Consider the following 25,202-nt stretch of genomic DNA (forward strand, 5'->3'; position numbering starts at 1 on the left):
ATCTGTTTGAGATCCAGTAGTCCCTCATAAGCTTACTCCTGAAAAATGGATTCAGCTGACAATGGTCTGAAAAGCACAGCTCAAGGTGAAGTGTAAGCCACTGAGCGAGCCATCAAGGGCATTAAGAAAGAAAGAGTGAGGTCCAATGAGAAGACTCAAGCTCTAAGTTCATGCAATCAAGGACTTAGAGCTTGGAAGGGTCATTAATTAGCCACTTTTTCTTCTCATTGTTTTTCAGCCTTTTTCAAAAGAACACTTCTTTGATAATCTCAAAAGATCACAAAAGATCACTTTTTTGATAATCTCTGTTCTTAAGAATGCTCGTGGTATATTTTTTAAAAGAAAGTAGAATGCATCTTCCTCATTTATATCATTGAATTGCTATATTTTTCTACCTCACTGCAGTGAACACCTAACATTTAGAGTAAAATGCGGGCACTATTTAATGTGAAATGTGCTCCTCCCAAATTAGTGAAAGCACACCTCACATCTTCAAGCAGATGCTCTTACTGCCCTGGAGCACGAAAAGCCTTCGAGGCCGGGCGCGGTGGCTCAAGCCTGTAATCCCAGCACTTTGGGAGGCCGAGACGGGTGGATCACGAGGTCAGGAGATCGAGACCATCCTGGCTAACATGGTGAAACCCCGTCTCTACTAAAAATACAAAAAACTAGCCTGGCGAGGTGGCGGGCGCCTGTAGTCCCAGCTACTTCGGAGGCTGAGGCAGGAGAATGGCGTAAACCCAGGGGGCGGAGCTTGCAATCTGAACAATTATGTAGAAAGACAAATCATGAACTCTGTACTAAACTAACAATTAGAAAATCCTAATTTTAGTTTTGGCTGCTTCACAATATATCTGTGTAACTGACGGTAAGTTACTTCAGTTGGATGTACCTCAGATATTTATCTGTAAAATTTGGGTGTGGAGAAGAAGTTTGAAGTAGGTGAACTTCAAGAGCTTTCATGATAAAAGGATTTAGAATTCTATGAAACATTTATTTGTGTCAACTTCCCAATTTAAAATAGGGGAACAACAGTTGCCGCCAAAGAGTTACATGCCTCCAAATTGAAAAAAGGCCTCATCAGTAGGGGCAGGAGTGGCCTTAAGAAACACAATTTAAAAATGCAAAATCATTTTCTTTGGCAAACATATGATGTTGAGTTCTCACCCCTACCCTCTGCTTGTATTTTCTGTTCTCTCCAAGCTCAAAGTTCGCAGCATTGTCCTTCATTTTCTTATTTTAGCTATCTTCCTCTTGCGTTTGAAAGTTCTTCTTTTCCTCTCTTCATTCCCTACCATGATTAAGTTGCTCCACCACAAGGCTGAGAAGCATTGTTTAAACTAATTAGGATAACAGAATAGGTCTTAAGGGCTAAAAACACCTTATTAATGTATATTATTCCTCCAACCAACTCCTGGGTAAAGATTTTTAATACACTACAACGTGCAAAGGAATAAAATCCTAATGGTAGGATTGCAAGCACTGTGCAAGGGGAACATGAATCCCACTAAGTAGGGCATTATTTTCCCTCCCTCCTCTAAGGCAGTCCAAGACACAAACCAATAGAAAGTCATTTACACTTACAACATATGAGACTATAACATCCTTTAGTTGTTTTCACTTGTAGGACTGACATGATGAGTTTGGACACTTATCTTCTTCAACTATAAATGGATTGATTTTTTTGAAAAAAAATACTTATTCTGGTTGATTAGGAAAGCAGAACATAAGCATTGTTAAAATATAAAATATTAATACTTCACAGATAAAAAATATCACCCATAATATCACCACCTATATACAGCCACGGTGTTTCTGCACTGGCTCTTAATTTGCATGAGTTATGCTTTATGTTATGCTTTATATACTTTTAAAAACTCAGTAGTCTCATTTCATTAAATATTTTTCAAAAATCTCACTTCTAATGGCTGCACAATATTTCTTTTACAGGTACCTATAACTTACTTTACCATTCACCTAGTAAATATTTTTAATATTTTGCTTTCTCTCTGTCTCTCTCAAACATTCACTATGCATCTTTCACTATTCCTTAGAATAAATTCCTGAGAGTGAAATTACCCCCATCAAAACATGTGAACATTGTGTGCTGATATTTTCTAAAGTCAAAGTTTAGTTTCATGTGCCCACTACCCCTCTAAAAAAAATCTACTGTGAGATATCAACAAGTAAAATAAAATGAAACAAAAAAAGCAAAATATCAACCAACCAACTAACACATTCAGCTCTAATAAAATATATTGCTATAAACGTCTAAAATATTTGACTCACTGGACATTATGAATTTGCAAAAACCTCATATGTGGTCATGAAAATGAGAAAACAGTCTTGACTCTAAGAAAATAGGATACTTTGTACGGGAATCTCCATGAGGCACTGCAGATGAAGCACTCAATGTGTATTTAACATTTGTTATGTGGGCATTAGGCCATAAAGGCATGAAAAAAAAAATGTTGGCTTTAGAAAAAAACACCCAAGCAACAACAACAACAACAAAAAATGTGTACTGCTTTATGCAGCACAATAGGCTAGAGAAGAGAAGGAAAGGGACAATAATAGATGGATTGCATTGGATCTTTTAGAACCTAGTATGATACAATCATGATCATACTGTACTGGTTCATCAAATTGGCCCTAAATATCTATTTCTTGTTTCCTCACTGTCTTCTGATCAAAGTTTTTTCCTTTTCTCCTGAATAAAAATTCCTACTCTACTAACATAGTATTTTGCATTTTTTATCTTAAATATTAGGCAATTGAAATTGCATTCCTGTAATTATAATTATAACTAATAGACCTTCCATTTCCCATGTCATAATTAATGTCAGGCTTTATTAGAGCACAATCATGCTACCTTTTCCCTTACGAGGCTTCTTTTATTTTCACAACATTTATGGTGTATAGAATTAAGCAATAAAGAGTTCTAAAGGCCTTCCATAAGAATAGCCTTCGGATTGTAGATGCTGAGATCGTAATTGACTTTGAAAATGCTTTTTACGACAGGGCTCAGTGGGTCATGCCTGTAATCCCTGCACTTTGGGAGGCTTAGGCTGGCGGATTACTTGAGGTCAGGCGTTTGAGACCAGCCTAGCCAACATGGTGAACCCCCATCTCTAATTAAAAACATAGAAAAATCAGCTGCACATGGTGGCACATGCCTGTTGTCCCAGCTACTTGGGAGGCTGAGGGAGGAGAACTGCTTGAACCTGGCAGGCGGAGGTTGCAGTGAGCCGAAATCACACACTGCACTTCAGCCTGGGTGACAGAATGAAACTCCATCTCAAAATACAAATACAAATACAAAAGAAAATGCTTTCTACATTGTTTTTAAACCACATATAAGTCTACGTGCTTCCTAATGTGCTATTTGTTCAACACCAATAAGTGAAAAAAGAAATCAGTGATTCAGTGATAAATACATTAGATTTCCTCAAAGGTTATTAAGTGTACTTTCAGCAGGGATGAAAAAACTAACAACAAGCAAACAAAATATCTACAGATCATACTTGTTGATTGCAATGCATGACATATACAGATGTGTCAACTTAACTGCAGCAATTTCGTGGCCAGCAAAATACATTTTGATACCCACAGATTAAGTTTTCATAGGCCCTGGTTATGGGGTTACTATATTTATTTTAAATCCTATCAGAAAGATATAATTTTACTATTTACCTATTCAAGCAAAACACAACTGTATCCTACTGGCAATATTGAAATTAGAACTCAAAGGTGGTATACAACTTTGGTAATTTTAAATATAGTTTAAAGGGGAGAATACAATATAAAATTAACAGCTTTTTAGGTAAGTATTTTACAAGTAATCTCCAAGACATGGCATACTTACAAAAGAGATGCCATACATACCTTCAAAAACCGATGCTGGACTATGTTTTGAAGATTATATATGACTGTCTGTGCTTTTGAGGGTCAAAGAGTGACTGGCTCTGAAGTCCGTATTATGTATGAATGTAATTCTTACAGCACAAGATTCTATATTTTGCCCTTATTAGAATCGTAAAATCTCTTTTCCATTAGGTTCACATCTTCTTAAGAAAAGTTATACATTCTCAATACTACACTACATATAACTGTATATACAATAAAAATATGAGGAGAAGATATACATGGAGCAATCACAGAATCAAGAAAAGAGTTTCAGGCCAGGCAAGGTGGCTCACACCTGTAATCTCAGCACTTTGGGAGGCCAAGGCGGGCGGATCACGAGGTCAAGAGATTGAGACCAGCCTGACCAACCTGCAGAAACCCCGTCTCTACTAAAAACACAAAATTAGCCAGGCATGGTGGAGCATGCCTGTAATCCCAGCTACTTCAGAGGCTGAGGCAGGAGAATTACTTGAATCCAGGAGGCTGAGGTTGTGGTGAGCCAAGATTGCGCCACTGCACTCCAGCCTGGCAATAGAGCGAGACTCTGTCTCAAAAAAAAAAAAAAAAAAAAAAAAAAAAAGAAGAGTTTCAATGTTGCTCTTTTTGGTATCATACATATAAAAACATTTCTAGGCAGGGCATGGTGGCTCACACCAGTAATCCCAGCACTTTGTGAGGCCAAGGCAGCCAGATCACCTGAGGTCAGGAGTTCGAGACCAGCTTGGCCAACGTGGTGAAATCCCGTCTCTACTAAAAATACAAAAATCAGAGGGGCGTGGTGGTGGGTGACTGTAATCCCAGTTACTCGGAAGGCTGAGGCAGGAGAATCGCTTGGATCCGGGAGACAGAGGTTGCAGTGAGCTGAGAATGAACCTCTCTGCACTCCGGTATGGGTGACAGAGTGAGACTCCACCTCAAAAAAAAAAAAAAACATTTCTAGAGCACAAAAAGAAACATTTTAAGTGCTATGCTATACATGTTCTTTGGAATGATTATTTGTGATAATTTATATGATTTCCACATAAAGTTTCTTGAAATCATGATTAATTTTAAAAATGACAACAAATTAAAATGTGGTTTGGAGAATAAAGATAATATTAATTAACAGTATTTGAAATTTACAGAGAGAAATGTATGCTATTTACAATAAAGCCCACTGTATTGCAGGGTTCTTCATTATAGACACCAATGGACAGATACAAAAGATTCTAAACTGAAACCACAAGGGGGATTTCAAGATACTCCCCAAATTACAGTCCCTGAGGCAAAAATTCAAATAAGACCCTTATATAATCTGCTAAAATTTCTTAAATTATAAATCAGCCAAGCAAACTGATAAATAAGATGCCTCCTCATCTTTGCAACTATATACCATAACAACCTCGCAGCTCTGTCAAATTTAGTAGTTGAGGAAATCTCTAAAATGATCCGGGAAGGGTATGGTATGAAGAGAGCCAGTACCCAGTCTTCAGATCCTGGCACACCCTAAATTTTGTGTCTCTTCCTATCCTTGAGCTCAATATTGGGCCACACTGTAAGAGTCTCACACATCAAGATTCATCCTCATGCCCTCACAAACAGCTGCCCTTTAGCCACCCTTGAATCTAGGGCTATATATAGGAGCAACGTGCTCTGCTTTTCAGAAAACAGGGCCTGGGATGAACTTACTCAGGCCCTGTAAGTAGACTTAAGGCCACTTGGGCAGAGAATTCATAGGTCTTGGGGAGCCTGCATGCTTTCTAGAAGTTGAGGCATGCCTCAAGGGGGCCAATTCCCCTTGTCCTTTGAACTTATTGGCCAGTGTAGAAGGATGATTAGAAGGAGACTTCTAAGTCATAGGGTTCTCTGTTGAAGAGCCTTAAGGACAGTTCATTATCAAGTAGGTAATCTTATATGCAAACTGGTAACTCAAGACCTGGAGATAGTTTTCTTTACTCAGGTAGACTAATGATACAAAAACTGAGCAGAGGGGGCCGGGCGCGGTGGCTCACACCTGTAATCCCAGCACTTTGGGAGGCCGAAGCGGGCGGATCACGAGTTTAGGAGATGGAGACCATCCTGGCCAACACGGTGAAACCCCGTCTTTACTAAAAATACAAAAAATTTGCCGGGGGCCTTGGCACGTGCCTGTAGTCCCAGCTATTCCGGAGGCTGAGGAAGGAGAATGGCGTGAACCCAGCAGGAGGAGCTTGCGGTGAGCCGAGACAGCACCACTGCACTCCAACCAGGATAACAGAGTGAGACTCCGTCTCAAAAAAAAAAAAAAAGAAAAAAGAAAAAAAAGAAAAAGAAAAACTCAGCAGAGGAAGTAACAGTCGCTTCCTAGAGAATGCCCAAACTTTATATCCAGACAAAAGGAAATGATACTGTTCTCAAATATGTCCACATCCACAACCATCTATTGATCACAGATACAATAATGTTAACAATACACGTACATGGCAACCTTATAAACATTAGCTTGTATTTCATAGTTTTCAAAATACCTGAGATGTGTTAAAAACAGATGTCCTGATTTGTCAGATTATAGAAGGAAAAACTCGGCAGAGTTAAGTAATTCTTCTAAGGTCTCAAGGTTCAAATATTGGCAAAGTTGGTGGTACTATTTGGAATTTTTTTTTTTTTTTTTTTTTGAGACGGAGTCTCGCTCTGTCGCCCAGGCTGGAGTGCAGTGGCGCCATCCCCGCTCACTGCAAGCTCCGCATCCCGGGTTCAAGCGACTCTCCTGCCTCAGCCTCCTGAGTAGCTGGGACTACCGGCGCCCGCCACCACGCCCAGCTAATTTTTTTTTGTATTTTTAGTAGAACCGGGGTTTCACCATGTTGGCGAGGAAGGTCTCAATCTCCTGACCTTGTGATCCGCCCACCTCGGCCTCCCAAAGTGCTGGGATTATAGGCATGAGTCACTGTGTACGGCTTGGAAAAGATTTTAAACCCTCCCTCCTTTCAGGAAACCCCTCTCCCCTACTTGACGTGCTGCTTTGTACTACTTTCTAGCTCACAGAGACAAAGCTAAGCTCTACGAATAATCTGTGTTATTCCCCGCTTAATATGTGAGAATTCTTACTTAAGAACACTTAGAATCTTTGCCACCAATTTTTTTTGTTTGTTTGTTTTTGTTTTTGTTTGAGATAAGAGTCTCAGTATGTCACCCAGGCTGGAGTGCAGTGGTGCAACCTTGGCTCCCTGCCACCTCCGCCTCCCGGGTTCAAGGGATTCTCCTGCCTCAGCCTCCAGAGTAGCTGGGACTACAGGCACCTGCCACCACGCCTGGCTATTTTTTTGTATTTTTAGTAGAGATGGGGTTTCACCATGTTAGCCAGGATGATCTCCATCTCCTGACCTCATGATCCGCCGGCCTCCCAAAGTGCTGGGATTACAGGCATGACACACCGCACCAGGACCTCAGTAATTTTTTAAAAAATGTTATAAGCAATATGTGACCTAGTTCAGAAGAATATTACTTTCTGTAAACATTGTTATTAAGTAGCACTGTCGTAGCAAAATAAGAAGGAAAAAAGTGCAGAATTAAGAAAAAACATTGCAATGTCCCTCTCAAGCTGAGACTGTGCATGATTCTGTAAAGTGTATTTTTCTTTGAACTGGTTTTGTTTCCAGACACTATTTCAACCATCACCTCATGTCAAAATGACTTGATAGTCTAAATCTTTACATGTAGATGAAGTTTCAATGAAGGGACAATATCTGAAAGATCTCATTAAAAAATGGTCCGGAGCTACCCAGTCTGATACCAACACTAACCAATGTGACAGGGGAGGTGAAAAGGTGCCTTAAATGTAATTTGAGTAGAGCAGGGGCCTACCTGAGTCATATGCAAAATCTCTGGGTTCCTGTTTAATCATCAGAGGAGGGGGAAAGCTTTGGCTGGCCGCACTGCCAACCATGGTGTTGTGTTCATACACTGGGTCGTGGTACTCCTGCTTAAAGCCTTGTGGTGGGAAGGGGATGTTTGGCTCAGACATCTGGCGTTGGTACATAGGACGTCCTTCCCTTGGCATTGTCGGCAAAGGAGGAAAGGAGTTACAGGGTTCAGAAAGCTGGCGGCGAAATCTAGGGAATAAGAGAGTGTGTTTCAGATGAAATGGTAACATGGAACATTCTTTAAAATACTGATACAGTTTTTCATTTCTTAGTGAATGAACATGATACCAGCTGACCTGAAGTGTAAATCTTTAACAAGCATTACATTTCTTTCCTGGATTAGTAGCGCTACGTTTTGTAATCAGATGACTTATACTCCCCTTCTAATCAGTCTCTTGCAGCACTGTTGCAGTATATGAATTAAAGATGTACTTTGAGTAAAGATTGGAGAGCAATGAACAACTTGAGGGTTTTACACACACACACACACACACACACACACACACACACACACACACCCATTAATGGCTAAAACGACCAGTTCTAAATCAATTGGATCACTGATAATTTCCACACAAAAGGGTCTGAAATGATTATATACAAGAAAAAAAAGGGGAGGGAGGAATAGAGTCTGATCTCAAACTACATCCTCTATCTTTTAATTCTGTTACCAAACTGATCAATAAACAAAAAACCAACCAAACAAAAATCTACTTATTGGTTTTCCTTCCATTACCATCCATTGCTGAGGAAGCAAGAGAGGAATGACTCTTCTTAAATCAGCAGGACTCTCAATTCCTCAACAATGTCCTAGTTAACACTGTCTTCTAGCAATAAACAAAACTGTTTATTATAAGGACTCAAACCCAAGCTGGTTTTAAAAAGACTACCTCTTTACTGTCAAACAGCAATGCAGACCATACTGGCTTCCAAAAGATTCAAATACAGTATCAGGGTGATAAAAATAAGCGTAAATACACAGCTGATCTCCAAAGGTGAAAATAACATATAGCGGTATATAGATTTAGGGCAAGTCCCACTGTTAGGATATGAGGAAGTTCTGAGGCCTCAGCAGAAGGCTAGAAATGAGTCCTATGCCTCTTCGTTCTTGGTTATACTTTATAACGATTGGCTAATCACATAATCGTACTGTTCTGTGTTTCTCATCCATAATATCATTGACCCACCACAAAGATGTGGATTAATTAAAGATTTAAAAGTGCTCTAAAAATGCCCCAGGAGTGCTTAAAAATAACCTATAACATTTCTATGAGCAAATATAAGCCTATTAACCCCCCTACTAAAAGCATTCCTGAGACTTTAATTTGGAAAGTTAGCATTTAATTTCCGTAATGTTAAATGAAAATAAGGTAAAAGCTAAAGAATGGCAAAGAGATTGCTTTAGCATTTCTAAGAACACTCCATCCTGTGATTTAACTCTAGGCTCACTGGCGGTCATGGAAAGCACTGAAATTCCACCTACACCTGCAGAAAATAAACTTAGAAACTCGGATATTGCAGAGCAGTTAGGCTGACTGGCACTGCATTCATTTCCCTTCTCTTGCTTATTTCATTAGCCAAAAAAAGAAACAGAAATTATCATTAAGAACTGTCAAGGAGTGAATCAGAAAATTGTAACTTGAAGTTAAAATAAGAAACTGGCTCACTTGTGAAGCCTTAAAAGGAAGTTAATAATACTTGTAACTGAAAGCTTTGTAAGGAATCAAGCCATTTGTTTTTACGAGTCGACCTGATTCCAGTTGGAAGTTGCTGGGGAACATGTATATATCAAACTCGCATGCTTCCCAGAAGTTGCAAGGTTTCGGTGCAATTCTTAGGAGTCGCTGACCAACGGTAAAGAGAAAGTGATTCAAGAAGCTTCTGGAAAGGAGTTAACAGATACAGAGAACATGCTGATGAACTCCCAGATAAAGAAAAACAGGGTGTAAGTGGTGGAAACACTGAGAAAGAGAGACAGGGCTCCTGCACAGTGGGTTCAGGAAAAAGTGCCAAAGGGCTGGCCCGAGGAGCAGAGTGAGGCTGAGGAAAGGAAGCAGGGTGCAGGCCAGTTGGCCGTAAAGCGTTCCCAGAGTGAAGTGGGGTGCCTGGCTGGAGGGGGTGTTCTGGGGAAAGGATCTGTTCCCAGAGCAAATTTGCCATTTATAACTGAGGGACTGTCATTTGTTGGCCAGAGCCCTCTAAGAAATCCTCCTCAGAAACATACGGCTTTAGAGATTTTCCCGGGACTGGCCAGCTGGTACTGTCCTCAAAACTCAGTCAGGGGTCAGTGGGAAAAGACCCCGAGCTTCCCTCTTGGAGTTCCGGGCCGGCTGTTCTCAGTCTCAAATATTTGACTTCAAGTAGAGAAACTAAAATGGATTTGGCTAAAGCATTTCAAGTTAGGTCACCTAAAACCAGGCACACTGCTTATTCAGCAGTCACCTTCCCTAAGAAATAACCAGTTTGCACAAAAAGTGAATTATACAATCTATAATTCTGGCACTGATCAGAAGAGTGAGATTCAGTTATCGAGAATTCCAAGAAGTCACCAGTAGTGGAGAAAATAAAACTTTGTTTGTTCATACTTTTGTTCCCTTTTAGCGGTGCACAATGTGCATCTGTTTAATGGCCCACCCTGCAATAAGAATTCTTTCATCTGTATTTACAAAACTGTTTACACAGATGCACATACCATTGCACTCTGACAAAGTCTCAAGGCTACGGGGTGAGAAGAAAAAGATAATAGGAAGCATTTGATAACTACCCCACAAGAGGACTTAGTGATGGATACAAGGGTGGAAAAGATAAGGCTTTGTATCACATTGTAAAGAATGCTTTCATCTTATGCCCTTTATAGCAAAATGAGTTTCTGAATTTGAGATTGAGTCCCATGAAAAAACCTATAAAAAGCAGACTTGAGTGCTCCCTTATTTTCAGAAAGTTGCCAGTGGCACATCTTCTGCTTTCCTCTGCTGATCTAGAAGATTCCTTTGGCTGAGTTATTTTTACAATGGTGTCTCAGAGCCAGTTTGCACTGACTTATTGTTAAATTTGCAGGCATTTTTTGAGCCAGTTCTTAAACACAGCCACTATTAATTTAAATTATACAACTTCACAATCAAAAAAAAGTTAAAAACAAAAGATAAAAATGCAAAACTCATCACTTTCTAATTATTTTACTACATTTCATTACCAGTTACACACCTGAGTTTACTTATGTCTCCCGTATCCATATGCTAGAAATACTACATTATGCTGTGCTATTGCATCTTTGCAAGTCGGCATTCAGGGTTGTCACAGTGATGGCTCATCGTGGGCCATGAAAGCAATATGTACATCACAGACCCAGCAAAAGCTACTGATGAGGCCTTTTTGTTTTTCTCCCATGCAGGCTAAACATTTGCCAGTAAATGGTAAATGTTGCTAAACATTTACCAGCACACCACTGCATATAAAAGCACAAAGCAGAAGTGATAAAGAAGGAGAGCTGCTGTATATGAGCAACCTGGATTTTAAGCTGTATATTAAGGTAGTACATCTCAGAACCTCTACAGGTTTTATTTAATATTTTATTTAAATATGAATTTCTTAATCTCAAGGAGTCACAAATTACCTAACACAGTATTCTCCTTAGATCTATGCTATGTTTCCTGTCTTGCTCCTTTCTAAGTAATACTAATTGAGTCTCTATCTCTTTAATTGTATATTCTCACTGTCCAGAGTCATGTGTCTATTGATATTAAATATTCATCACTTGGAAAGGATGGTAAACAGTTTTAATCAAATAAGTTCTATTCTGCAAAACTATGTACAGCTGAACCATTCAATATAAGGTAAAAAACCTAATTCCATAAGCTACCTACTAAAATTAGTCTCCTAACTTTACAGAAGACGTACACACATATGCTCATAAAAATGGGATGATCTGATTTAAAGTTTAAGTGAAGCAATTTAATTCAAGCAAAGCGAAAGGGAAATGCTCAAATGTCAGTAGATAGATTAATTTTCCATTTTAGCAACCAATTTAAATGTTTATAAAAGGAATGTTTATAAATGACTTTCTCCACAAATTATAAGTATAGATAGAGTGAGCTCTTTCTAAAAATATTTTGCACAGATGTGCAAAATTAATAGGCTCACCTTAAATCTACTCTAGGTCTTCAGAACTGTTAATAGAAATTTTTTCCGAGAATGCAAAAAACAGTTTCTAGAAAAGTGGTATCTGCAGGTTACCTGTGGTCCATGGGGTAGCTGCTATCTGGTATGGACTGCGATGGAGGGAGGTGAGCTGGGAAGGCCCGGTCAGGTTTCGGTGTATGAGTTGAGTTTGGAGATGCATGATGCAGTGGGGACACTGGCGTGCTGGATGGTGTGGGGGGATTGGAGGGCCTCATTCCCACTTGTGGCTTCTGATCATAGGCACTACCCAGGGGACAAAAGAAAAGAGAACATTTCTTTCTTTGGAGCTATTTTTTAAAAAAGTTTCTAATCCAAAGGAAGAAAAGATATTTTAACTTAAGTCAAATGGAAATGAAAACTTTGTTGTTGCTGTTGTTTTTTAAATCCAGAACAGATAAACTTCAAAAATCACAACACTCTTAAACAGAAAATAGGATAATTAATGCAAAACCTTGTAACAGAACAAATATTAAATGTGTATTTTTAATGCATATACAAACAACTTAGTATATGGAAAATTACTGTCCAGAAAAGTAGTGGTATTTTTTCCATCTACTCTTGATATATCTATTCAAGAAAGTTTGATAGATCTTTCCTGAATCATTAAATAGTTCTAACACTACATTTTTCTTTTATATTATGTAAGATTTTAAAATAATAACTAACATCAGCTTAATAAGGTAGAGACTATACCTGGCTTGCTTTTATTTGTGGTGGGATTTTAAGAAGGCAATGCTTTTACTTTATTTTCATTTTATTATATTAAATAAATGATGCTTGGCCTTAACTTCCTCACATGGGATAATGAAGATTAATGAGGTCAATTAAAATGTCTCATATATTTAAACTTTCTTGGAGAATAAGTACAAAATAATGTTATTAGGAATAAAATCCTATTATAGTCTAACTCCTAAACACTCACAATTACAAAATAATAAAATGAGTAAGCTTGATTTTTATATTATGATTTTAAACTGCTTTCCTATGTGTAACTTTCAGGAATGTGATTTAACTAGTTTTTGTCATCTATAAAATATTTTACTAAAACTAAATTTCCTTAAATTTTTTTAACAACAGGACATTTCTAAGTTAGAACGCTGTATGTCATTTTGCTGGGCGCAGTGGCTCATGCCCGTGATCCCAGCACTTTGGGAGGCTGAGGTGGGAGGATCACTTAAGCACAGGAGTTTAAGACCAGCCTGAGCAACATGGTGAAATGCCGTCTCTACTAAAAATACAAAAAATTAGCTGGGCATGGTGACTCATGTCTGTAGGCTCAGATATTCACAAGACTGAGGTGAGAGGATCGCTTGAACCCGGGAGGCAGAGGTTGCAGTGAGCCCAGATTGCGCCACTGCACTCCAGCCTGGCTGACAGAGTGAGACCCTGTCTCAAAAAAAAATAAGTAAAATAAAATAAAAAGCAATCATCAGTACACTTTTTTTCCTTTAGAAAGAAATATTTCTTTTTGAATTAAATTATGTAATAATTTATTCTATTGCTCCATCAATGCAACAGAATTATATCCACCTGCAAAAACCTTTTACAAGGAGTAAAGGAATACATGCTGCACAAGCCCACTCTTGCTTTAAAGCAAAGTCAACAATGTTCATATAATGAAGTGCATGTTTGGTTACACGTATGTTCTTTACCAGTATTTCTGAAGAAAAACCCACTTCTTTTGTGAAATGGTTAACCTAACTCATTCTCATGAATGAAGAAAAAAATGAAACTATTCCCCCATGAAATGCTGTACTCAATAATATTTTCTGTATAGAGATGGAAGTATCAGAATTTATTGCATATACCATATATCACTGTGGAGATTATTCATCCCCCAAAAGAAACTCAAAATAATCAGGCAATTCCTTTATTATTGATTTATGGATGTCAGATATGGCATATAAAACAGTGATGATTTCACAATCACAATTCTGATTAATCCTGAAAGGCAATGACAATTCTATATCTAACTGGCATTGACTAGAAAGTCCTCAATATGTTAAATAATTATGTTGTGGATACACAGTACTTGTAAGGAGAAAATGCAAAAACAAAACTAAACTATAAAATAAAACTCAGATCTATCAATACTGTCTTATCTGAACTCAGTACACTTTGATAGTTAGCTTCTACAAGAGACCTTTTTTATAAAACTTTGCAGTTTCAATTGAGCCTGTTTATAATTTCGGGCTCTGGTGAACTTCTTAGAAAAGCAAACACAAAAGACAAGTTTGCAAGAACAAATGGTAATAAAATATCTGAGCACTGGTCAGCTGCCATAATGGCACAAGTCTATGTTTCTTTTTTATTTTTGAGGTGGATTATCTCTCTTGTTGCCCAGGCTGGAGTGCAATGGCACGATCTTGGCTCACCACAACCTCCACCTCCCGGGTTCAAGTGATTCTTCTGCCTCAGCCTCCGGAGTAGCTGGGATTACAGCATGCGCCACCATGCCCGGCTAATTTTGTATTTTTAGTAGAGACGGGGCTTCTCCAGGTTGGTCAGGCTGGTCTCGAACTCCTGACCTCAGGTGATCTGCCCAGCTCTGCCTCCCAAAGTGCTGGGATTACAGGCATGAGCCACCACGTCTGGCCTATGTTTCTACAATCTTACATATCTTGGACATAAACAGTGCATGCAATAAATATCTGAGGAAATATTTAATAGAAGACTCCTTTGGGTCATAATGTATGATGAATCTGAATTGACATAACTTATAAAACAGTACGAATATCTGGAATCATTTGTGTAAGTTTCCAAACTCCTTGTAAGAACTAAGTTTCTACTGTAATTGAGAGTGATAATATTCAGCAGAAACAGCCAACTTTTTCTTTATACAATTAAAGGCCAATATGAAAAGTAGCATCATGCAATTTACTTTGAAGGGTTTTTAATGAACATATATGTGATAAAATTTTCTAACAAATGAACAATGTACTTTTACTGCACCATCCTTTATTATCATCATCAGAACAACCAGCTTTTTAATAGATAATAGCCTCTGCTAAGTCTTATGAAATTCTAGTTTTATTGCAAATTGTCCATGAACTCATCTTATAGATCATCTGCAAAACCTGACAGATAACTAATGTACTGCTTAGGCCTGCCAAATGTTTCATTTTTTTTTTTTTTTCTACAAACTCTATCTAAAGTGTATAATGCATTCATTCTAATGGGAACTTTCAAAAGCTGCTTGTGCCAAGTAAAACTCCTTTTTCAAACCCAAGATGCATACCTACAGTAGAAAAGCAACTAATGATCTGGATAAAAATTATTGCTTTAAAATGAATCCAAAGTGTGTGTTTGGATGGTAAATGGTTCTTTAGAATTCTGCTAAATGCATTACCTAATTAGCTTGTTACATATTAAAGATGTAACTCAAAAAATATGACTTGAGATTTCATATTATTCTGGACTTTTTGATTCAATAAGAACCACTATCTTATATACAAACACCTGGTGGCTTTACCTGACATTGTACAGGCACTTTTCTCCATAGCTGAATTTAAAGGGCTGTTCTTGACTGCAGGCAGAGCCGATTTCTGAACACGGACTGTGGGGTTCTTTCTTGATTTTCAGGGGTAGGCCATGAAAAGCCACTGGAAAAAAGAACAAAATACCCACAAAAATTAAATGCTGTTAGGAATTATGGAGATTAATGTGTTCTACTTCTCTTGTTGAAAATGTCATTCACATCTCATATTTTATATGTAAGAAAAATCACATTTGATGAATTTCAGTAGCAGAAGATTTCAGAAAATCTTCGTATACTCCTTTTCTGCCTTTATTGTATAACAAAATGCATGCTTGAATTTTCTCTCATTACTTAAGTGAGTCACTTGTAGTTTGCTTAACTGATATTAACAATGCTAGAAGCTCAGTTTCAAGAAAGTACATTTTGAAAACATATCAGAAAGGTTTACAATGACTAAAGCAGAAAAATTACAACTGATTAGCCAAGAATCAACTAAAGACCAAAATACAATTTTAAGCATTATTGAAAGTAAAATATATCAACTGCATCAATAATAATAGTTTAATGAAATGACAACTAGACTAGGACAAAGAAAATCCAGGCGCAGGTCCAAAAGTGACTGATTTTACTTTGGGCAAAAAGTCAACATCTTTGAGGCCAGTTCTCATCTATAAAATAGAGATTAAGTATCTGCCTATCTAATTACCAGAACTGTGAAGATGAAATCTGAGAAATACGTAAATGTTGTTTGTCACATGTAATCTACCATGAAACAATTATTCTATATGAAATGACGTTTTCACCTTTTTACTGTGACTTAAAGCACATAAATGCTTATATGCATTTATGTTTAATAACATACAAAGCTACATCACAAAATATGAAAACGTAAAAAATACGTATATGGGAAGGGAATCACACTTTTAAATCCAATAATTAAAAAACATGCTATAGGCCGGGCGCTGTGGCTCACATCGGTAATCCCAACACTTTGGGAGGCTAAGGCAAGTGGATCACCTGAGGTCAGGAGTTCAAGACCAACCTGAGCAACATGGTGAAACCCTGTCTCTACAAAAATACAAAGATTAGCCGGGTATGATGGCAGGTGCTTGTAATCCCAGCTACTTGGGAGGCTAAGACAGGAGAATTACTTGAACCCAGAAGGTGGAGGTTGCAGTGAGCCAAGGTCATACCATTGCATTCCAGCCTGGGCAACAGAGTGAGACTCCATCTCAAAAAAAAAAAAAAAAAAAAAAAAAAGCTTTTTTTTTTTATTCTTCAATATGAAACTGAAGAAATGCTTATTAGAAATCTTAGAGTAATTAAATTTTTGGTATAAATGGGAAATTGGTTAAAAAAGGAAAAAATAGTCATAAGAATAGATTTTGTAATTTACGTATAATATCCACAGGTATGAATAGTCAAGGGATAAATGTAACAGAAACACATGCTGTGGAGATTTATTCTAAACTTATACAAACTGAAATTAAAACACAGTATGTTAAGTCCACATTCCAAAAAGAAAGATATGACAAGAGGAATTTTGTGGTTTATGATGTTATTTGTCATTCAATCTAATTACGCCATTACAGAATTATAAACTTGCATTAGCTTGAATGCTATATATAATTTTTAATATAAAAATTTGATATCACAAACTACCAAGCTTCAGAAAAACAAATACTATTTGTTTTATATGCATATAATTTTGATACAAGTGTTCAATGGCAATCAAGAGTCATCTGAAATATTCTAGAAAATGAATTTGCCAAATAGGTAAACTTTACTTAAGTGATCTAAGAGAAAATTAACACATAATAATAAAATAATTATCCTAGGTATACAATTCTAAAGTATTTTTTAATGTGTGTGTGTGTGTGTGTGCATACATGTTTAGTACGCCTATTCAAAGTAAAGAGAAAAGAAAACCAAAAGAGAAATTTTGTATATCTCCATATGTCAAGAATACTCATGTGCATTAACTTTACCAAGTCAGAAAGCTCTAATTCTTCTGTCAGAAGAGGCTTAAGGACCTCAAGAATCAATTATGAGGACTTGTTCGAACTCTGATTTGAACAAGCCAACTATAAAAAGGCAACTCTGCAATAAATAAGACATTTTAGTATAGACTAGTTATTAGAGAATTTAATAAATCATTGTTAATTTTGTTGGACGTGATAATGGCACAGTAGCTGTATTTAAAAAGTTTTAATTTTAGAGGTTCATAAAGTATTTACAGATAAAATATCCAGAATTTTCTTTAAAATACTCTAGAAAAAATAATTATTTATGAGGAAAGTGATGAATAAGATTAGAAAAATATTGATAAATAGTAAAAGCCAATTGAAGGGCAGGAGGGAATTAACATTATTCTCTTTACATTTGTCTATGTGTCCTCAATTTCCTGGGTAAACATTTTTTTAATGTGAAAAGAAAACTCACAAAGAATTTAAAGTAGTGCTCTAGGCCCAGTACAGTGGGTCACACCTGTAATCCCAGCTCTTTGGGAGGTCAATGTGGGGAGATCACTTGAGTCCAAGAGTTTGAGAACAGCCTTGTCAACATGGTGAAACTCCACCTCCACTAAAAATACAAAAATTAGCCAGACATGGTGGTGTTCACCTATAATTACAGCTACTCAGGAGGCTGGGGCACGAGAATCACTTGAACCCACGAGACAGAGGTTGCCAAGATCGTGCCACTGCACTCCAGCCTAGGTGACAGAGTGAGACTCTGACTCAAATAAATAAATAAGCAAACAAAAAAATAAAGTAGTACTCTATAAGAAAATTGTCTCCCAGTGTATATCTGCATGTTGTGTGTGTGTACATGACATCTTAGAATAACAAATACTAAATGACACACTTTTGTAATACATTAACCATGCATTTCTTTTTTTTTAAACAAATGGTTTTCTATTATTTATTACATCGTTGAACATATTTAGCAAAATATGTATTCCCAAGTTTTGTTTTGTTTTTTAACTTTCATTTTAGGTTCAGGGATACATGTGCAGGTTTATTATATAGGTAAGCTCATGTCATGGGAGTTTGTTGTACAGATTATTTTATCACCCAGATACTAAGCCTAGGACTCAGTAGTTATTTTTTTCTGATCCTCTTCATCTTCCCACCCTCCATCCTCAAGTAGCCCCCAGCGTCTGTTCTTCCCCTTTGTGTCCATGTGTTCTCATCATCTAGCTCCTACTTATAAGTGAGAACACGCATACATCCAAGTTTTAGCACTTCAGATTAAGTATTGGGTTTTACATTTTCATAAGAAAAAGCAGTAGCAACATATAAGGAATTCAAGTAACAAATCATATTGTACCTGAGAGATTAGATCAAATTTATATGACTAAAAATTGATGACCTCTATAGCTAATAAATATGCATGCAGTATGATGTAAAGTTTATCATATTTATCAAAATGTCAGCCATATTGGAGACTATAATGTTTAATATTACTATATTTTAAGTCTTGAGTACCATCAAGTTGGAAAATATTTATAAACAGGACACAAAAAGCACTAACCATAAAAGAAAAAATATCAGCAAATTAGGCTTCATTGAAATCAAGAACACTTTTTCAAAAGACACTATTAAAAAAAAGGAAAGTAAGTCACAAGCTATAAGATGTTTTAAGTAGAAAGATCTGACAAAGAACTCATATTTAAGAAAATAAGAATTGCAACATATCAGTAAGATAAGACAAATTCCCCATTTAAAAAATTGGCAAAAAGTCTTGAAACAGGCAGGCAGTTCACAAAAGAGGATATCCAGACAGCAAAACAAATGGGAACAACAATAAAATATATGCAAAGGTATTTAAAATCTTTATTCTTCAGAAAACTGCAAAATAATTCACATGAGATTATCACTATATAACTGTATCAGATAGATATAGATATCACCAGAATGACTAACCTGCAAAAGATAGACATTACGAAGTTTTGGTGAAGACAAGAAGCAATGGGAACTTTTATACAAGCTGCTGAGAGTATGGATTAGTATAACAAGCACTTTGGAAAACTTTCTGGCAATATCTACTAGGGCAACAGAAATCTCTTCTATGATCCAATAATACACCCTTAGGTATATATCCAAGAAAAAGGAGTGCATATATTCACCAAAAGACATGTGTGAGAATGTTCAAAGAAGCTTTAATCATGATAGCAAAACCTGGAAAAACTCAAATATTCACCAATGGGCAAATGGATAAATAAATCATGGCATAAGCATACAATGGAATGAATACTATACAGGAATAAAAAGGGACAAATTACATGCAAAAACACAGATGATCTCACAGGTACGAAGTTATGGAAATACATCTTGCTAGAAACATTTTATATCTTGCTCTGGGTGGTGGTTATGTGGATATATACACATGTAAAATTCATCAAACTATACACTTCAGATTTTTGCATTATAATGAATGTGTATCAATATAAAGTTTGAAAAACTCTGAGGGACATTAATCAAAGCTACACTAATTAAGTTACTTGAACAGGTCCGGCCTTTTGACACAGCTGAGACATCTGAAAATGCGCTTCAACTTCACAGGAGAGATTATTCCAGATGGGTAAGGAATGGAGGGTGGGGAGGAATGGCATGTTTTCGGCACCATCATGAATGGCTGCTAGCATAACAACAGCCTTCTATGAAAATGTCCGTTAGTATGGACCTAGAAGCAAAAGGCATGATCCATGCTAGTGGAAATGCTATTTGGTGCTCTACTACTTTCAGATTGGCCCAGTGAGTTTCCTGAAGTGACCTCAAAAGAAGGAGCATGTCTTAATCTGTTTAGGCTGCTGTAACAAAAATACCATAGACTGTATGATTTATAAACAACAGGTATTTATTGCTGACAGTTCTGGAAGCTGGGAAATCCAGCATCAAGTCACCAGCAGATTCAGTGTTTGGTGAAAGCTCACTTCCTGGTTCAGATAGTCATCTTCTTGTTGCAACTTCACATAGCAAAAATCACAAGTGAGTTCCCTGGGATCTCTTTAGTAAGGGAATAGGGGCACTAATCCCATTGGCTCCATCTTCATGACCTAATCACTTCCCGAAGTCCTCACCTCCAAATACCATCACACTGGGGAATCCGTTTCAATATCTGAATTTGCTGGGGCGGGGACAGTGAGAGGGGGACACAAACATTCAGTCTACTACTGCAGAGCGTAAGGATTCTCAAAGGGTTATTAGAGGCGAGCTGATCCCTGAACACAGGATCCCCAAATCTGGCACATCATCAAATTATCTAGGGAGCTGCTGGAGAAACACAGATTCTCAAACCCCATTTGTTATGGGTTGGATTGTGTCCCCTCAGAATTTACATGTTGAAATTTCAACACCAGAATCTCTTATTTAGAAGATTACATTAATATAAGGTCATTAAGGTGAGCACTAATCCAATGTGACTAGTATCCTTATAAAATGGAGAATCTGGTTAAAGAGACATGCACACAGGGAGACTGCTACGTGAAAACGAGGGCATAGGTAAGAGTGAGGCCTCTACAAGCCAAGGAATGCCAGAGATTCCCAGGAAACTACCAGAAGCTAGGAAGAAGTAGGGAATAGATTCTCTCTCAGCCCTCCGAGTCCTGCTGACAGCCTTCATCTTGGATTCCCAGCCTCCAGAGCTTGAAACAACAAATTTCACAAAGCAACCCAGCTTGTGATACTTTGTTACAGCAGCCTGGGAAAACTAATACACCACTCCCAGAAATTCCATTCATTAGAACTGGGTTGTATCAGGATTCTGAATCTTATAAAACTTTCTAGGTGATTGCTCATAATTGGGCAAATTTGAATCCACTGTGATCTGATGTATGCTGCATTCAAATAGGTCCAGTAGTTAAAAAGATTTTTTTTTTTTTAATCCAGTAACATCTTCCATTTCCTTAGATGCCAACACTCAAGGATTCTTACAAGTTCTCCCACTCCAGCAGTTTTGGGATACCCAGCTCTCTCCATAACAGGTTCAACCTATGTGAGCCTCAGTCACTATGGGGCCTTGAAACTGATTTTATTTTTTATTTTTTTCCTAATCATAAGCCAAATAAGTAATCCAATGAATCTGAGTTGGTAAGAATTTTTTGTGTTTGAATTGCTGCATGTGAGGAAAAAAGAGAAAGCCAACCTAAAAATCTTCAACTTACAGCACAAAAGCCGTAGGCTACATTGTTTTCCTCATTTTAACTTTCCTGCTTCCTGGAGATTCTGTGTCACAAAAATGACTTCTCTTATTTATTCTTAAATAAGAGTAGTGTAGAGACTTCCATCAGAGAGGGCTGAGTTGAAAACGTGTTGGGTATTTCATCACAGGGCTGAGAATCTGAATCTGCTAACAGGCGGTTTTCCAGTTCATTGGCACAGGCACAAGCAAAAGCAGCACATTCATTTTGTGCAATTTGCTTTACCTTCCCACATGGAGTTGGTGCATGTAAAAGGCTGTTAAGTACTAAATTATTCCTTATCAAATCACCATCATCTGGAGTCATGATCAACACTAATTAAATTACTTTCGTTGAACACGGCTCCAGCCTGCTGCCGAGGCTGCTAGGTACCTTTCATTCCTCTTGCAGTACCATCCTTGCTGGGTCTGGAACAGAGTTACAGGCATCTGCATTGTTTGTGGTTTTAATTAAAGTGAATCTTTCCTTCTTCAAGTGTACCAAATCAAGTGAGTTAACTCCTTCATTTCATTTGCAAAGTGGTGGTTCAAAATGATATTATATTTTTTATCCCTGACTTCAGACAGTTCAGATAATTTATCTAGAAAATCTGCAGTCTTCCTCTGGCATTCTTCAGACACATTTTCCATGGAAACTTTTATGATCCACAACTCCTCCGGACAATCAAATTTTTGGGAGGAAAGGCAGAAAGAACGCTCAAGAGATGTGTCTTGCATTTTTTCTTTGATGGAAGCTTGACCTTTAAAACCACATCTTAAGGCTGACTAATGATCACTTGAGTTCTTCTAATGGTTAAATTTAAGAGCCCCAAAATACCAAGACTTTAAAAAATGTACTTCCAAAATAAACTTAACTACTTCTTCATTCGGAAGTTTACTTGGGGTTATGGTATTCCTCATGAAGTTTTTGCTTAATTAGTAACTGTTTTCATTTTAGAACTATGAACTATGACACATCATTGCTTTCAATTTTTTCTACCTATATTTTAGAAAGAGGGCACAATCTTGTCATTATTATTTTACCAGAGCATAGAAATGCCCTTAGCTTTCTAAGAGCAACAATGCTGGTATACAACTACATCTTTGGTTGTGGGTAGATACATAATGTAAAATCACATTTGAACACTTGAAATATAAGTGGAGAATATGCATTTATTTACTTCTTTTATTTATTCATTCATTCATTTATTTTGAGATGGAGTCTCGCTCTGTCTCCCAGACTGGAGTGCAGTGGCACGATCTCAACTCACCACAACCTCTGACTCGCGGGTTCAAGTGATTCTCCTACCTCAGCCTCCCAAGTAGCTGGGATTACAGGTGTGTGCCACCATGCTCAGCTAATTTTTTTGTATTTTTAATAAAGACGGGGTTTCACCATGTTGGCCAGGCTGGTCTCAAACTCCTGACCACTTCGGGCTCCCAAAGTGCTGGGATTATAGGCATGAGCCACCACACCTGGCTGAGAATATGAACTTAAAATTTGCTCATAGGAGAATAATTTCCCAAACAATCATAACATCGGGGCATTATTTGTATCCTTACATTGAAAACAGATAATGTTTGTTACAACTGACTGGTTAATGTAAATCCAGAGAATGAACAATGAAATCTATGATTCATGTATGTTTTTGTTTTTATTTTTACAATGAAGACGATGTCTTATAAATTTAACAAAGATAATATGTTTAACTTAAGTGTTGACTTAACAAACTCTGATTGAGTTTGTAATCCTAATAGAAAACACTAATTGTAATCCTAATAGAAAACATTAACTATACAAAACAAAACAAAAAAAAAACACTCAAACACATAATATTTAACTATTTTCAAAGAATTGTCCCATACTCTATTTGATTCTCATCATTTAAGACAAGAACATATACAATCATTCCCATGTAACAGATCTTTTTAAAAGGTACAAAGAAGCTAAGACCATGTCTGACTAAAGATCTAACACTAAATCATAGCACATTAAGAATTAGAGCCCTGGCCAGGCACGGTGGCTCACGCTTGTAATCCCAACACTTTGGGAAGCCGAGGAGGGCAGATCACGAAGTCAGGATATCGAGACCATCCTGGCTAACACAGTGAAACTCCATCTCTACTAAAAACACAAAAAATTAGCTGGGCGCGATGGCGGGCACCTGTAGTCCCAGCTACTCAGGAGGCTGAGGCAGGAGAATGGCATGAACCCAGGAGGCGGAGCTTGCAGTGAGCTGCGCCACTGCACTTCCAGGCTGAGTGACAGAGGAGACTCTGACTCAAAATAAGTAAATAAATAAATAAATTAGAGTCCTGGGCTCAATCTTAAGATTGTAACTGTTGAACTCTTGAGTGTATAATTCAAATTTATTTATACACACACACTCATTATTTCCTTCATGCATGAGCACTACTATCACATTATACGAGATTTTTATTCATTCATTTCTTCAACAACTAATTCATTAATTCATTCGTTAATTCATCTACCATGCCCCAGACACTATGGCAGGTCCTGAGAGGGTGAAGGAATGCGGAGCTATGGAATGAAGATAAATAGTAAGACACAGTCCTTATTATCAAGAGCTCATAGAAGTCCAATTAGATCTTTATTTGGTGTTTTAAAAATTCCCTAATAAAAATATTAAGCAGTATTCTTTAAGTATGACTAATTCACGTGTGTCTGATACATGTATCTGTATGTATGACCTTACTACTATATTCTTGGCATTTGTATCCAAATAAAAACGCTTCTCAAGAGTATTCATGTTTGCTTTTATGCAATCTGCCTTCTTTCAATTTATTACTGTGACCAAAGGCATTTAAAAATTCACACCACTCATATTCCACTGAAGGAAGAATGTTGCTATTCAACATTTGAAGCTTCCCCTATACTCTGATAGCCAAAATGTCACAATGATGGAAAGGTCTCCTTCTATATGTGGACAGCGAAAGTAAATACAGTGATAAGTTGTCTTGGCTCTGACCTTTCACTCTGCTTTCCTCCCAACTCTTGTCATAAGAGTGAAATAGGGTAGCAGTTTCTGTGAGTAGCAAACAATTACCCTGGGAAGAAAAACACATCACATTTTTAATTCTTCTCTAAACAGAAATAAAATCTATAGTTTTGGAGGAAGAGCCTTGAAGACAGTCTCTTTATTTTGAGGTTGCGATTTCTGGTCTGTTCAAAAATTATGTTTTAGAATAGTCTTCTGTATGCTGTTCTAGAACAGAGGTTGGCAAATTACAGCCCATGGGCCAAATCCGGCCTTCCACCTGTTTTTGTAAATGAAGCGTTAGTAGAACACTCTCCCACCCATTCATTTCGGTCTAGTCTAGGGCTACTTTGAGCTACAATGGCCAAATGGAGTAGTTGTAACAGAAACCATATGACCCACAAAGCCCGAAATATTTACCATCTGACTCTTTACAGAAAAAAGTTTGCTGATTCCTGTTCCAGAATATAGTCTACAATAAAAAAGGAGAAGGAAAATACTAAAGTGGCTGGATGGAAAGTGACACCTGCTAGTGAGAGAGACAGCTCAACTAGTCAACAAAGGATACTTAATTTTAAT

General features: G+C 37.3%; 1 protein-coding gene across 3 annotated transcripts in view; it reads right to left on the minus strand.

Annotated features, from left to right (window-relative positions):
- ETV1 (ETS variant transcription factor 1) overlaps positions 1-25,202 on the minus strand; it is a 97,788-nt gene that overhangs the window by 31,118 nt on the left and 41,468 nt on the right. For all 3 annotated transcript variants that reach the window (XM_030933209.1, XM_030933206.1, XM_030933207.1), the window contains 3 exons: positions 15,439-15,568; positions 12,021-12,209; positions 7,729-7,976 (listed from right to left, as the gene is read on the minus strand). In XM_030933209.1, the coding sequence (XP_030789069.1) occupies positions 7,729-7,976; positions 12,021-12,209; positions 15,439-15,568 (567 nt within the window). The remainder of the gene's footprint in view (positions 1-7,728; positions 7,977-12,020; positions 12,210-15,438; positions 15,569-25,202) is intronic.

The sequence above is a fragment of the Rhinopithecus roxellana genome, chromosome 6 (genome assembly GCF_007565055.1).
Source record: "Rhinopithecus roxellana isolate Shanxi Qingling chromosome 6, ASM756505v1, whole genome shotgun sequence".
NCBI classification, from domain to species: domain Eukaryota; kingdom Metazoa; phylum Chordata; class Mammalia; order Primates; family Cercopithecidae; genus Rhinopithecus; species Rhinopithecus roxellana.